The sequence below is a fragment of the Octodon degus genome, unplaced genomic scaffold (assembly GCF_000260255.1).
Source record: "Octodon degus isolate 3935 unplaced genomic scaffold, OctDeg1.0 scaffold00007, whole genome shotgun sequence".
NCBI lineage: Eukaryota > Metazoa > Chordata > Mammalia > Rodentia > Octodontidae > Octodon > Octodon degus.
In genome coordinates, this window is record NW_004524583.1 from 22,161,842 (window position 1) to 22,176,203 (window position 14,362).

Sequence of the window (14,362 nt, forward strand, 5' to 3'; positions counted from 1 at the left end):
CCTCATAAACTAATTGTTGCTTTCTGCACGAGGAAGACAGGAAACTTTTCTCTTTCTCAGATAAAGACACTAAGTTCTAGGCTTTAGGCAGAACCAAAATTCTCTTTTCTCATATGTACTTTAACAATCTTACTGGCTTCTCTTACTCTCTTGGCAAAAACCTATATTCCTTAGGATCTGAGGCTTGTCTATCACCAATTTAACTTTGTCCTTTGTACCTTACACATTAATAGCAGTAAGTTAGTTTTAGCACCTTAATATAGTACACAGGATGTGCCTTTGTGCCTTTGCACATTCTAGAACATTCTCACTTGCCTTGTGTGATACTCAGCTCCTTTTTAGTTTGGTCCTCCACAAATGTTTACTGACCCTCACCCTCCAATCCAGACAGGGCAAATCATTCTGTTCTGAGCCATTACCAGACCTTGCACATAGTTATTACATTTAACATGCTACATTATAAATTATCTGTTTGTATTATTTGTCTTTCTTATAAGACAGAGCTTTTTAACAGCAAGAACTGGTTCTTATCTATTTCTATATTTGTAGTAGATAAAAGAATATTACATGACTAAATGAACCTCTATGCTATGATTCATTTCTAAGTCCTTTCCACCTATATATACAACAAAGTCTGCATCTATAAAACTAAGCTAATTTTTTGAGCCATCTCCACCATGTTCCTACTTCCATTAATGACACTATCGATACCCACTGGCCCAAACCAGAAAACTGGGAAGACACTAGGCATCTCCTCCGTTAGTACTCACATTCACTCAGATATCAGCCTCTCTCAATTTTCACTCCTCCCACAGTTTAACCTAGTTTTTTTAGTTCTCTTCTTTCTTTTCATTCAACTTATATTTTATTCTTAGACTTTTGTTGTAGCCACGCCTGTGAGCATACTCAGATATTGCAGTGAGAGACTGACAAGTGGGAAAGATACTCCCCTAGGTTGGGGAATAAGAGGCTGCTATCCTTTTACTAACACAATCTTGAGGTGTGGTGTCACCAGCAAAAAGACTGGCTGTGAAAAGTAGTACTCCAATATACAGGCGTACTTAGATCTACCGCTCAGTTGATATTCCAGGAACTTTCCTTACTTCCCTCCTATGCTGTTTGTTATTCCCGAACACTGGTAAAGAAAATCTTCTATTACTAAGTAAATATGCATGGGAGATTGTTTGAAAGCTTGCACATATAAAAGTGGCATCATTCAAACATCACAGTTAAAGGATAGTTTTGCTGGGTATAGAATTCTATATTAAAATCATCTTCTTTGAAGCCAGGCATGGTGGCAACACCTGTAATCCCAGCATTCTGGAAGCTTAGCCATGGGGAATGCCATGAACTCAAGGCCAGCCTGAGCCACGTAGTGAATCCAAGGCCAGCCTGAACTACTTAGCAAGACCAGCTCAAAACCAAAACAAAATAAAATAATTTTCCTGGAGAATTTTGAAGGTGTTGTTTTATAATTTTCTACTTTATAGTACTGCTCCTAGGAGGGCCTTTGTCAGTAAGGTTCTTGATGATTTTTGTGTTTTTCTTTTCTTTTTTTTTTTTTTTTAAGATGAAGATTTTTGATTTCTTCTCTCTGTAAACTTTTAACATACTTGTGAATTCCTGAACATTAACTATATATATATTGGTATGGATTATTTTACAATTACTATATTGGATACTAGGAAGAACCACTGTAATAAAGAAACTAATTTCCTTTGGTTACAACATTTTAAAATATTATTCTAAAGATAAATTTCTACTATCTCATTTTGCTTCTTTTCTGTTTTGGAAATTCCTGTACTTTATATGTTGGGTCTCCTGCACTAATCTGTTTTTCTTTTTTTTTTTTCCCTACTCTACCTCAGGAAATTTCCTTTGTTCTTCCAACTCAACTACTACATTATATATATTTTTGACTTCTGGGACTTGTGTTTTCTGAAGAGTCTTTTAATGATTTCATGTTCTTGTTTCAAAAATGCTTCATCGTCTCTTAGTTCTCTGCAGTTACTAAGCACGATAATTACTTTTACAGTTTTCATCTAGTACTTTTATGGTCTGTTTTTCCTTTTCTTCTGTTTTAATGGTTTTAGATCTGGAACCTCCTGGTCCCCAATTCTCTGAGCCTACAGGTGGAGTTTTTAAAGGTGTCTGGAGCACAGGCGCACTGTACTGCTGGATAGGTTCATCCACTGGCAAGTTCAGTGGCAGAGCGCACTGCTGGAAGGTGTGGTCTGGCCTGAGGCAGGCCAACGCGGACGTGACCTAGAAGGGCACATTTCCCATTCTGGCTCTGTGGCTAGCACTCTTCTCCCTGGTCACGGCATGAGCAACATTTTCTCTACTACGCCCCTCTACCTTGCATTTCTGTCTTGGAGACAGACAGACAATAAACTGCAAATATCAGTCAAATCAAACCTTCTTTAGGTTGTGGGTGTCAGGTATTGCACCTCAGCAACAAAAGACACCAAGATACTCTCTTTTCTTGCTTTGCTTGTTTGTATTTTCTTTAGTGGACTATATTTTTTGAGCTACTTTATGTTCACAGAAAAACTGAGCAGGAAGTAGTCCTTACTGGGCTAGCTTCCCAAACTGTGGATATCCTATTTCACAGTGGTACATTTGTTAAAGTCCGTGAACCTGCTTTAGTATGCCAGTATCATATCAAGTTAATACTTAAGTTTTGGGGGCACCTTGCACAGTGTACAGTCCATGGGCCTTGACAAATGCACAATGATACATATCTCCATTATAATATCACAGAGTCATTTCACTGCCCTGAAAGTCTTTTGTGCTGTTTACCCACCTTACCGCCTATTGGCAACTAGTGGTCCTGTTACTGTCTCCATAGTTTCGCCTTTTCTAGAATGCCATTTAATCGGAAACACAAAGTATGTGCAGCCTTTAGGATGTGTTACATGATGCTGTGCTATACATAGTGAAAAGATTAAGACAGTCAATTAAATACCATTCTCTCACAAAGTTACCTTTTCAGTGTATGTATGTTTAAAACCACCTGAAATCTTTCTTGGCAATTTTCAGTAAAGAATATAATATTAACTAGCCAACATATTATACATTAGTGCTCTAGATCTACCCACTCCATGTAGCTTTGTGCTTTTGGATCAACTTTTTACCTCTCATTTGCAGACTAGTTGCTGTTTCTATGTATTTGAAGTTTTAATAGTCCACACTTAAGAAAATACTTAATTTTCCTTTCTGTGTCTGTTTTATTTCACTTAACATGTTCTTCAGACCCTCCAATTCTTATAAGACTTATAAGAGCTCTTCCTCTGACCAACAGACCCAATCTAAGCGTTACATTCCTTTGTAATAGTCCAACAAACTGACAGAAAAACCTTACATATTATTCTTATATGAAGGTACTGGAAAAAAAGCCTACCTCCACAGAGAATTTTATATTGACTGAAGGAATTCAATCAACGTAAGACAGGAGCATCAGTGTGAATGAAGAGCTAGGAGGAAATTAGTTCATGGATCCAAGTAAGCTACAAAAATAAAGAAAAAGAAAAATATAGAGAAACAGGTGTTTTCACTTTATATGCCCCAGCATTACAGAAAGAACCAGAAGAATCAAAGCAAAGGAAACAAACACAAATCTCCACAAATCAAATACTACTCTCAAATAATTGGAATTAAGAAAAGTCTAGTTACTGATGAAATAACTGCTATAGTTTACTAAGGTAGTAATCATTCAGTAGACCTCATTAAAAGAATGTATTACAATGTTAGCTGAACTATCCCAATTCATAAAAATAATTTCTTCACACAAAAAAAGCAAAATTTCAAAATTAAAATTATAGTCAAGTTTCAGCAAGATTGTAAATATTGTTATCAAAAATGATTACTCCTTGGGGACAGGGAGATAGCTCAGTAGAATAAGTGCTTGCCTGGAAAGCACAAGGGCCTGAGTTCAATCCCTGGTTCTAAAAAAAAAGATTATTCCTGGATTTTGAACAATGTGCTTCTCTGCATTGTTTCCTGGCATTTTTGTCTGGACACTCACTGTGAACACAGGCATGCATTTAGAAGCATTAGTACAAGTTACAGTCATAGGATCCAGAACTGGTTTTCCATAAGGATTACCTAGAGGACTGTTGAAATTTTATTTTATTTATTTATTTTTTTTTTACAAAAACACCATCAGGCCAGGGAGATAGCTCAGCAGCACAAGCAGCTGCCTGGCAAGCACAAGGTCCTAAGTTTGATCCCTGGTACAAAAAAAAAAAAAAGTACAAAAAAAACATCAGGTGCTTCTGAAAAACACATGGGTTTTAGGGAAACAAACTAGATCAGTGCTTTTAGAACTATATTCTGAAAAGTTTTAAAACTCTTATAAAAAGACACTCCAGACTTTTCTCACCTGGTTCAATACAGAATAATCCTATTTTTAAAAAATCTGTTTTGTGTATCTGCTCTGCTTCTAAAAGCCACAAAATCAGACAGAGGAAATTGTACTTACCCATACAGGAATTATGATTATGATTTTGGCTTTAAAATTAACTAATCCAAAGAGAGAACAGACAGATAAAAGGATGAGGATCAATGGACACAGGAAATTTGTTAATGGCAAAGAGCCTTACAAAAGCAGTTCTTTAATTTATGTACTTTGGGGAGATAGTTTGGTGGTCTCAGCACTTGCCCGGCAAGTGCAAGAACCTGAGTTCGATCTCCAGTACCACGTGCCAGGCCGACACTAGCTGTACAAAGAGACCCTACACCAAACAATTAATTAATTATTTCAATTTATAGGAACTTATCCACAAGAAAGTTCCAAATTTTAAAAAAACCCACATAAATTTATACACATAAATTATATTAACTGCACATGCTTTTGTCACTTAGGAAAAATTACTTTATTTTAGACTATAAGTAAAAAGATTAGATGTATCCAGACAAATCCAAAGGTTTGACTTTCTTTTTGACTCTCTTAACCCTGCCACCCCAGTTTCTGTCTAGCAGGCAGATGGGCAGAGAAGGTGGCACAGATCTAGGTAGATGGGCTCTTGGAAGAGGGCCTCACTGCAGGGCAAATGTCCACCTACTGATCCCCAAAAACTTGGCTCGCTCCTGTGAATACCTTTTAGGCACCTTGTTTGTGCTAACCCAGAAAACTACACTGATTTCTGTAGAGGAAGGCAAGAGAATGCTAGTTGTCTCCTCTCTTCCTGTCTTTCAACAGCTCCACAGGACTGGCTCTATAAATCCTAGCCCTTTGAAATTTCCCATTTGAGTCACCTTATTAATAATGGATGCCAAGAGAAAATTAGGTATTCCAGACCTCCTTTGGTGCTGGGCATTGAACCCAGGTTCTTGTCCATGCTAAATACATACTCTGTCCCTGATCTATTCCTCCAGCCCCAGAAATTAAATTTACAATATTATATAGGTACAAACTCAAGGGATTTCTTCACCAAATGAAACAGCAAAGTAGTTGTACTTACCTGTCTGAATACACATACTAAGCAGGAGATGTACTGAGTAAGAAGCCACAAGAGCGACTAGCAGCAGCAAGAAGCTAAAATATGAAAGAACACATGGTCAGTCTGTCTGGTACTGGGGACTGAACCCATGGGGTATTCTACCACTACACTACATCCCAGCCCTTTTTATTCTTAGACAGGATCTTATTCAGTTGCCCAGATTGGCCTAAGCCTCCCAAGCAACTGGGACTATGGGTGTGTGCCACTACACCCAGCAAAGTTTGCCTTTTCATGGCATCTCATTACTGAACAAATATCTTCACATGTAACTGTTGACAAGGTCTACCTCTGAGTGGTAGAATCATGGTTATCTTTTTTAAATCAAGAGAAGTTTGCATTCTTTTATATCTAACAAATTTTATTTAAATGAAAATATACTGGTTTCAGAATAGAACACAACATCAGAAAGACAAACATTTTTACAATACCAGTACAAACAAACTTCCTCATTTTGTATTCCTGTCTGCTGACTGCTGATTCAGCCCCTCAGCAATCCTGGCACTTCCCTGTTAGGACTACTTGTTCTTCCTTTTCTAAGTCTAGACCTACATTTTAGTTATGAAATACCACTGTCCTCTGTTTGCCTTTCCTGTCTCCCATTCTTTACAGGTAATATTAGTACTGTATTTCCTAGCATTTATTTAACACAACATACTCTCTAAACCAAACTAAAATGATGCAATTGCACGTTTAGTGATATAACCTGAAAACTGTGCACACAATGTAATGATTCAGGTTCTCCTACCAACATTGCAGAGAGAAACAGCACACACAATTCTCTGCTTTCCTTAGGAAGATACTGACATGACAAGGTTTCAGCACTAGGGCTCTCCTCAGAATTGCCTCAATATTTAAAGAAACCCTAACTTCATCATTAACTTAAAACTCATTAATAAGTAGCAAAATTGAGAGGTGAAAGTGCACCTATAATTAAACTGATACCTGGAGATTTCAAAAAATGACTGTAATATAACCAAAAGGAATATGTGTAATGATGTAGTGATGTGTAATAACTCAGTGGTATAAGCCTCTGCTGGCAAGCACAAGTTTCTGAGTTCAATTCTTGGTACAAAAAAAAAAAAAAAAAAAACTGACCTGCTTATCAAGAGTTTTGGGATAAAAGCAAGAACTAACCCTAAATCAGATTCTGTATACTTTAAATATCTTGGTTAAACTCTGCTTCTACTGGGAAAACAACCAAAATGAACTTATTCATTCATCTGTTAGCCATGGCATCAGATGCTGAGCGTACGGTCCAGTCCTAAGGGACTTCGGAGTTTAGGGAGGATATGAACTATGGGAGTACAGAGAAGCCAGGGAAGTTTTCTGCTTTAGAGTCTGTGGGCTAAAACTTATAGATGAAATGGAACAGGTTCAGAACTTGCCTCAGAAAGTTAAATGATACTACTTAATGACAGGAAAAGCAGATGGAGAGAATGAAAGATTACATACTTGACTTGGACTGAAAAATTGTTGCTAATCAGTAACCTGCAAGGCTGACAAGTTTTGACTCACTTTGGCCAATTCGACAAAAATGTTTATATACACAAATACCATTGTATATAGGATTCAGTACAGTAACATGCTGTTACAGGTTTGTTACCTGGGGCAATAGGCTGTGTGATATAGCCAGGGTGTGACAGGCAATGCTACCTAGGTAAGGACAACGAAACTGCCTAACAAGGCATTTTTGATAACACAGAAGTGATGTCTAACTACAAGTAGAATCCCTTGAAGCTACAGAGGAAAAAAGTCATAACTTCAGAAATTATCAAGTTAGAAACCGTACAATAGTATCTTATGGAATTTATTCTTCAGCTTTCAATATACAATTAAAACGCGGGGGGAGGGGGAAGAAGGGGACAATGGTAAGATATGGAAGAAGAAAAAAAAACCTCACCCAAATCCAAGAATACCAGTATTAGCCATAACATAAGCTAGGCCAAGGATGCCGCTTCCCATGATGGCATTCATCAAATTAAAGACTGAAAAACCAAACGAAGCTCCTGAAGATCCCTGTCTATGAAGTTCCTGTAGGTACAAAGATGTAACAGTGTTATGAATGATCAAGTTCAAATTCCATTTAAAAATCACTGAATGGAGGGCCAGCCAGATAGCTCAGCCGACTAAAGCGCCTGCTTAGGCAGAGCACAGCGGCTGGGTTTGCGGGCCATGTGGGCCCGGCCCGCGGAGCGCACTGCTATGGTGATTAGACTGGGCATGGTGGCACACATCTGTAATCCCAGCGCTTGGCAGGCTGAAAACAGGAGAATCACTATGAATCTGATCTGTGTAGTCAGACCCTGTAGACCCCTGTACTAAATACATTAAAAAAAAAAAAACAAAAAAAAAAACACAATAAAAATCACTGAACGGTCATGGAGAACATCTGCAAATAACCAGGCTTTTCGCTAAAACTCGTTCCTTTCCTTTCCTCCTAATCAGCGTCCCCGGAATCCAGAGCTCCTAGGGAAAACTATGTCTGCCACAGAGAGGCCAGGTAGTCTTCAGGAAGGGCCATGATTAATCACGTGAATGCCAGAGATAAAGGAAGATAGCACAGGCTTGGGGGTGGAGACCCACAGAACGGACCTGGCCTCAGCTCATGTGATTTCTGAAGGATCCCTGAGTCAGCTTGGAAGTGCTGTCCACAAGTCTTCCTTCCCAGTTACTAGGACTGCAAGCTTAACCCTTATTTATATAAGTAGTAAGTCCACCCCACTGTAAGAATGGTCAGGGCTACCTGCAGTGACAATAGAAGCAATGACGTTGCTCTGACAAATATATCCCTGTGAACACCTCGCTCCTAACAGCAGCTGGAAACAAAATCATAAACTGCTACCGCGCAAGGCCACAGCTCGGCCGCAGAGGCTCGCCCAGAGCCAGAGCACACTGGGTCCGCAGCGAAGGCCGAATTGGGACCTTGGTGCCCAGTGCCGGGCCGCCTTCCCTCCCGCGCCTGTACTAAGACGTCAACAGCCTGCCAATGACACAACTCCGGGCGCCTGCAAAGCCCACCCAGGCCTGGAGGGGAAACCGAAGCGCTAGCACACAGCGGGCAGACCCAGGGCCCCGGCAGGGTCCGGGCCGCCGCCCCGCCGCCCCGCCTGCACTCCGGGCTGCACCTTCCTCAGCTCTGCTCCCCACTGCATGCGAGGCTTTTCTCTCCTGGCTCCCCGGACCTCTCCAGAATGAGGGTCCCACCCCCGGGACTCAGACTCCGGCTGTCCCCCTTTCTCGGGTCACATCTAGCCAGCCGCGTGGGGAGCATCAGGCAGTCAGCGCCCGGATGCCGCCCGAGCCCACTTACGTTGCTTAGCAACGGGCGCAGCTCCGCAGCCGCCGAGTCTTCCGGCTGCTGAGCCGAGATGTACCAGCCCCGCTCCGCGCTGCCGCTGCCCCAGGACGCTTCCATGCTGCTCCTCTACTGACCACCACGTCCATGTGCAAACTCGACTCTGGCCCTCGGCTCCAACTGCTGCTCGCCCGGAGGTGGAGCTATCGGCCGGCCCCGCCGAGTTCTCTCCCAACTCAGCCCGCGGGCGGAAAGAGCGAGGAGAATCGTCGAGGCCTGATGACGCGCGCTCCCTCTGCGGCGCACCGTGATGACGGTGGCCGCGCTACCTGGCCCCCATTTCCCAGCCGCCGCGGAGCATGAGGTGAGGGGTCTGGTCACCAAGGCAGCTGGGGAGCGACGCCCAGACTTGGAAAAGCACAGCTGGTGAGGTGACGGCCCGGTGCAAAGGGCCTGCGGGGCCGAGGTGGTGCTGGGTCGCTGGGGTTGCTCTGACGTCTCCCAGCCGCCCGTGTGCAGAGCTTAGGTCCGGTACTGGGCAGCCAGGCCTTTCGGTGCAGGCTTTGACCGCATTTTAGGGATAAGAAACTGAGGCTCAGATTCGCGGACTTAGCCCGGGATCGCCCTGCTCGTTAAGTGGTAGGCCAGTCTGAACCTGAGTGTCAACTTTGACTTCGTTGCGGTATAGAATCGTGGTGCAGCGCCTTTCGCACCATATTCGCCTGTTAGGTACATTCAAAGATAAAGTGACATACACTGTGCTTAAAAGACTCGGCAAAGCGTCTTCTGAAAACGCGGAAGCCTCTAGTTGTAGACAGGCCCCACGGCGGTAAAGCAAGGAGGCAACCCGGCAATATCCGGCATTAACACACTGAGGCCGGTCTTGCGTGGGTTTTAAATTCTTGGCTTAATCCCTTACCTGCGGTGGAAATGTGTGAGTTAACCTATGTGAGGGGAACAAAGCTCATTTACAAAGCAGCATGCCACTACCCGACTGTCAATACTGATAACACAGTATCCGCTCCAATAAGCACCCTTAAGCATAGGAACACTGACTGCTTTCTTTGCAGATGATTCCCACTGCATTTTATAAAAAAATTGTAGATAAGAAGGTCAGTGAGTACAGTGGGTGGATAGATCACTAATTCCTTCATCCAGAGAGCAGGTGGGCAGAAGCTGCAGATAATAAAAATCCTCCTTCCTATCCTGGAAAAGATAGTATACTTCTCCCACATCTTAAAAAGTTTTGTGTAGCAGGTTATTTGAAATAGGTTAAGTTTTTAGTCTCAAAAGTCATTGTGAACATGTTCATTTGTAAGTTTATTTTTTTTTTAATGAATACTTTTTCTTTTAAAGAATCTTATGGAGGCCATGTGGATTCTCAAGACTTTTGAAAGTAGAAAGCTGTAACCCACCTGAGTCCAAATTGTCGATTCTGTTAGCATGGACAGCGCTTACACAGAAGCTTAGGAAAGCCCCTGATGTTTTCCTATTAGGTCAAAGGGGAAGATTCTCAACCATGCCAGAAATGGAGGCAAATAAAAGCACCTCTGAACTCTTTTCACCACCCTCTCATGTTCGAGGAATGACAAAACTTGACAGGACAGCTTTTAAAAAGACAGTCACCATTCCAGTGCTTAAAGTGAGGAAAGAAGTAGCCGACAGATTGTTGCGGTCCCTTAAAAGGGCAGCACTGCAGCGCCCAGGCATAAAGCGTGTAATTGAAGATCCAGAGGATGAAGAATGTAGATTAATTATGTTGGATCCCTATAAAATACTTACCCATGATTCCTTTGAAAAAGCAGAACTTAGTAATTTAAGTCAGCTTAATGTCAGTCCACAGATATCTAAATATAATCTGGAACTAACTTACGAAAACTTTAAGTCAGAAGAGATCTTGGGAGCTGTGCTTCCTGAAGGTCAAGATGTGATTTCAGGGTTTAGCAGAGTAGGACACATTGCACACCTGAACCTCCGAGATCATCAGCTACCGTTCAAGCATTTAATTGGTAAGTGTGTCATGGTAATGTTCATGTATTAGAAAACAGTTAATTCTCTTGTTTTGGGAATTATTTTTGAAATGCTACAGAGGGACAGTTTATCAGTATCATTTCAAGCCACATTTTGAACCGCATGCTCTCTTTTGAGAGCCAGTTTGACACACTCATTTCAGCATAGCAGGTTCTATTGGTCGAGGTTTTTGTGTACACCAGTACAAAAGTGTTCTACACTGAGCCCAATTCATTTTAGTGTATGAGACTAAGGCTTTTGGGACAGTGTTCAGTACTAGCTTTCATAAATAAAGCTTTCATAGACAAAAGGACAACTGGTTTACTTATGCTTTTATTGAGTCAACATTAAGCCTCTTCTAGATGTTAGGCACCATCCTTTCTTAGAGGTTCTAGCCTTTTAGAAACAATGCTTATGGTTTAAACTGGCCTTAGGTCTTTGATAAGAAAGATGTAGAGGACTAATTAAAATTACATTTATCCTTAAAGATTTGATGTCTCTATGTTCTCTAAAGCTCCTTAAAAATAGAAATTTTTAGGACTTCTGGGAATTATTTTCAGCTTTAAAGTCTAGTATTCAATGCTCTGCATGGGTAGGATTTTAGAAGTGTGCTGTTAGGCATTAACTTTATTTTTAAAGATGAGAGGATTGATAACGTATAATGGTAGTAGAATAAATACTTGAGTAGATCCTTATAGTTATTGACTAGGTACAGATGCCAGGTATATAGTCTTTCCTAGGTGCCTAACTCAAACATTCCTTTAGCCCATATGTATTTTTTAAAACTCATAGATGGGTACTCAAAGGTTAAAAATAAAGAATTCTCATACAGTAATAGTTTTAAAGATTTTACTATAGAACTTCAAAATAGTTCACTTAAAAATTTTTACTCATTTAAAATTCACTTCTGTACCTTAAAAATTGAGTCCAGATATCTGAAGCAGAACAGGAAAAGAGCAGTGATTGATTAGAATGTATTATATAATCAGGTGTCCAAGTTTCAGAGCAAAAACAAAATTCTGATTGTATTTCAACAGATTTGTATTTTCTTCATTTTACCAAGTTACAAATTGTTCTTTCCTTACACAGTGATATAATAAGTAGAATTTTATAACTTTCTTAAGTGCTGACAAAAAATAGACTGTTTAAGGGCATCATTGATATGCCATTTTACTATTTTTATAGCTTTTCTGTTGTTATACTTGAGGAAAAGAATGTTTTATTTATATCAGATTCTAAAGAATCAATATTTCTTTTGTTGGAAACATTGTTTTGCATACATATACTTACAAAGTGGAGGCATTTGTTCAAGCCCACAGTAAAACAGACATTTGGCTTGAGGCCCATTGAAACAGGCAGATGTCTTTGCTGATGTTTTCTGAAACCATTTGTTGTCCAGGCCTTCACATTTCTTTTCATTCTTCCCCACTTCCCTATAGCCTGACTTGTTGCTTACTTGCATTAGTACGCTTGAGGTTTAGTAAAAATGTGGACAACAGTGGATACCCTGTCTCAAAAAAAAAAAAAAAAAAAAGTAGGCACCTATTAGGTATAGCCTAATGCCTCAAAAGTTTTTTTTCTTTAAAAGTGTACATGCTTTGTGTGTTCTCCTAACTATCAGAAATTAACTTCAGTAGTAGAGTTACACGCATTAGGTAGGGTAGTTTTAAGTCTATAAACCAAAAGAAAATAGAGCTTATTTCTGTTAAATATTTTTTTAACATTTACTTTATAACAAGTAATATTTACTATTTTCATCTTTTAGGCCAAGTTATGATTGACAAAAATCCAGGAATCACTTCAGCAGTAAATAAGATCAATAATATTGACAATACATATCGAAATTTTGAAATGGAAGTGCTATCTGGAGAAGAGAATATGATGACCAAGGTACAGAATATTTTATCATCTCCTAGGAGGCTGTATATCAAGATTGGTGTTCAGAATCAAAAGATGAAAAAATTGATGAATATGTAAAACTCTGAAGACTTACATATTATTGGTGGGATAGCATTGACAATAAAGCAGGAGATAGAGGGTATTTCTCTATCAGATTTATATAACTTTGCAACTTTCCAAGGTCATATTCCCTTAATTTTAGTTTTATTTTTGGTATTCTAAAATGTCTAATGTGGATCTTAAAGAAATGTCCCAGTCTTATTTACTTTTGGTCATGATTTAGCTTCAGTATATGTATTTAGTTTACCCATGAAAACTAAAATATTGGAATGACTCATTCTGTATACTAGGTGTAATTTATACATAGGAAATTTGCAGAGCTCAAGTAAAGACTTAGTAAAGTACATCTCAACATTAAGCTTTTTACTAACTAAAACCAGGGAGACTTATTTGCTCTATGAAAATTGTATCAGCAACTTACCTACAGACTATAAAGACAGTTTTTCCCTCTATCTGGTGATCTAAGAAAATAAGCCATTGAGTTGGTTTTCCTGAAAAATTCCTCATGTGATTTGGAAACAACATAATGGCCTTTTAGAAATGAGATAGCTGTTTTGCTTCAATGAGATAACTTTTATGAACAGGTATAGTACAAGACACTAACTGGCCCCAGAAATAGCATAAACACCAAGATTCTAATTAAAATGCCTTTAAGTCTACTGTTACTTGCTCTGGTAGTAGTAAAGTTAAATGTGTGCCACTATGTGTATACACATACCTGTCTAGTATTAATGGCTGAAATTTCGTATCAGGAATAACCAAACCATACCTTTTCAGGTTCGAGAAAACAACTACATATATGAATTTGATTTTTCAAAAGTATATTGGAATCCTCGCCTCTCTACAGAACACAGCCGTATCACAGACCTTCTCCAGTCTGGGGATATCCTATTTGATGTTTTTGCTGGGGTTGGGCCCTTCACCATTCCAGCAGCTAGGAAAAACTGCATTGTGTTTGCCAATGATCTCAACCCAGAGTCCCATAAGTGGCTGTTGCACAACTGTAAATTAAATAAAGTGGGCCACAAAGTGAAGGTCTTCAACTTGGATGGGAAAGACTTCCTCCAAGGACCAGTCAAAGAAGAGTTACAGCGGCAGCTGGAACTGTCAGAAGAAAGCAAGCCCTCCATCCACATCGTTATGAACCTGCCAGCAAAGGCTACAGAGTTTCTTGGTGCTTTCAGATCACTTGTAGATCGGCAACCGCGCAGCAGGGAGCTCCTTCCCAGAGTGCACTGTTACAGCTTTTCCAAGGAGGTTAACCCTGTTGAGGATGTCCGGCAACGCGCAGGAGCTGCACTCGGCATTTCCTTGGAGGCGTGCAGTTCAGTTCACCTAGTGAGAAACGTGGCCCCTAACAAAGTAATGCTGTGCGTCAGCTTTCAGATCCCAGCTGCTGTGCTGTGTAAGAACCAGACAGACCATCCAGGTGAGCAGTTCATAGTGAGATAAATGTAAAGCATAATACTTTCCATGTAGATTTCTTTGGTTTGGTTTTTTTTTTTCTGTCCACCTTCTCATACATTTTATTTTTTCTATTTTTTTCCCATAATTTTATTGAGAAACAAATAGCAGTGAGACAGTTTCAAACCAA

General features: G+C 40.0%; 2 protein-coding genes across 2 annotated transcripts in view; one reads left to right on the forward strand and one right to left on the reverse strand.

Moving 5' to 3' along the window:
- The window catches only part of Slc38a6 (solute carrier family 38 member 6), a 64,959-nt gene extending 56,018 nt beyond the window's left edge, over window positions 1–8,941 (reverse strand). The window contains exons 1-4 of the mRNA XM_023701592.1: window positions 8,815–8,941; window positions 7,405–7,535; window positions 5,466–5,539; window positions 3,496–3,509 (exon numbers count right to left, since the gene is read on the reverse strand). Of these exons, the coding sequence (XP_023557360.1) occupies window positions 3,496–3,509; window positions 5,466–5,539; window positions 7,405–7,535; window positions 8,815–8,919 (324 nt within the window). The 5' untranslated portion in view covers window positions 8,920–8,941. The remainder of the gene's footprint in view (window positions 1–3,495; window positions 3,510–5,465; window positions 5,540–7,404; window positions 7,536–8,814) is intronic.
- Window positions 8,942–9,077: 136 nt separating this feature from the next.
- On the forward strand, window positions 9,078–14,220 carry Trmt5 (tRNA methyltransferase 5). The gene is made up of 4 exons (XM_004624923.2): window positions 9,078–9,225; window positions 10,636–10,808; window positions 12,575–12,699; window positions 13,546–14,220. Exons 1-4 carry the CDS (start codon window positions 9,110–9,112, stop codon window positions 14,218–14,220), a joined length of 1,089 nt encoding a protein of 362 aa, XP_004624980.2. The 5' UTR covers window positions 9,078–9,109.
- Window positions 14,221–14,362: the final 142 nt, after the last annotated feature.

Coding starts and splice junctions, on each gene's coding strand:
- Trmt5 (XM_004624923.2), top strand. CDS start 9,110: ATGACGGTGGCCGCGCTACCTGGCCCCCATTTCCCAGCCGCCGCGGAG. Junction 9,226..10,635: donor GACTTGGAAAAGCACAGCTG/GTGAGGTGACGG, acceptor GCTTAATGTCAG/TCCACAGATATCTAAATATA. Junction 10,809..12,574: donor ACCGTTCAAGCATTTAATTG/GTAAGTGTGTCA, acceptor TTCATCTTTTAG/GCCAAGTTATGATTGACAAA.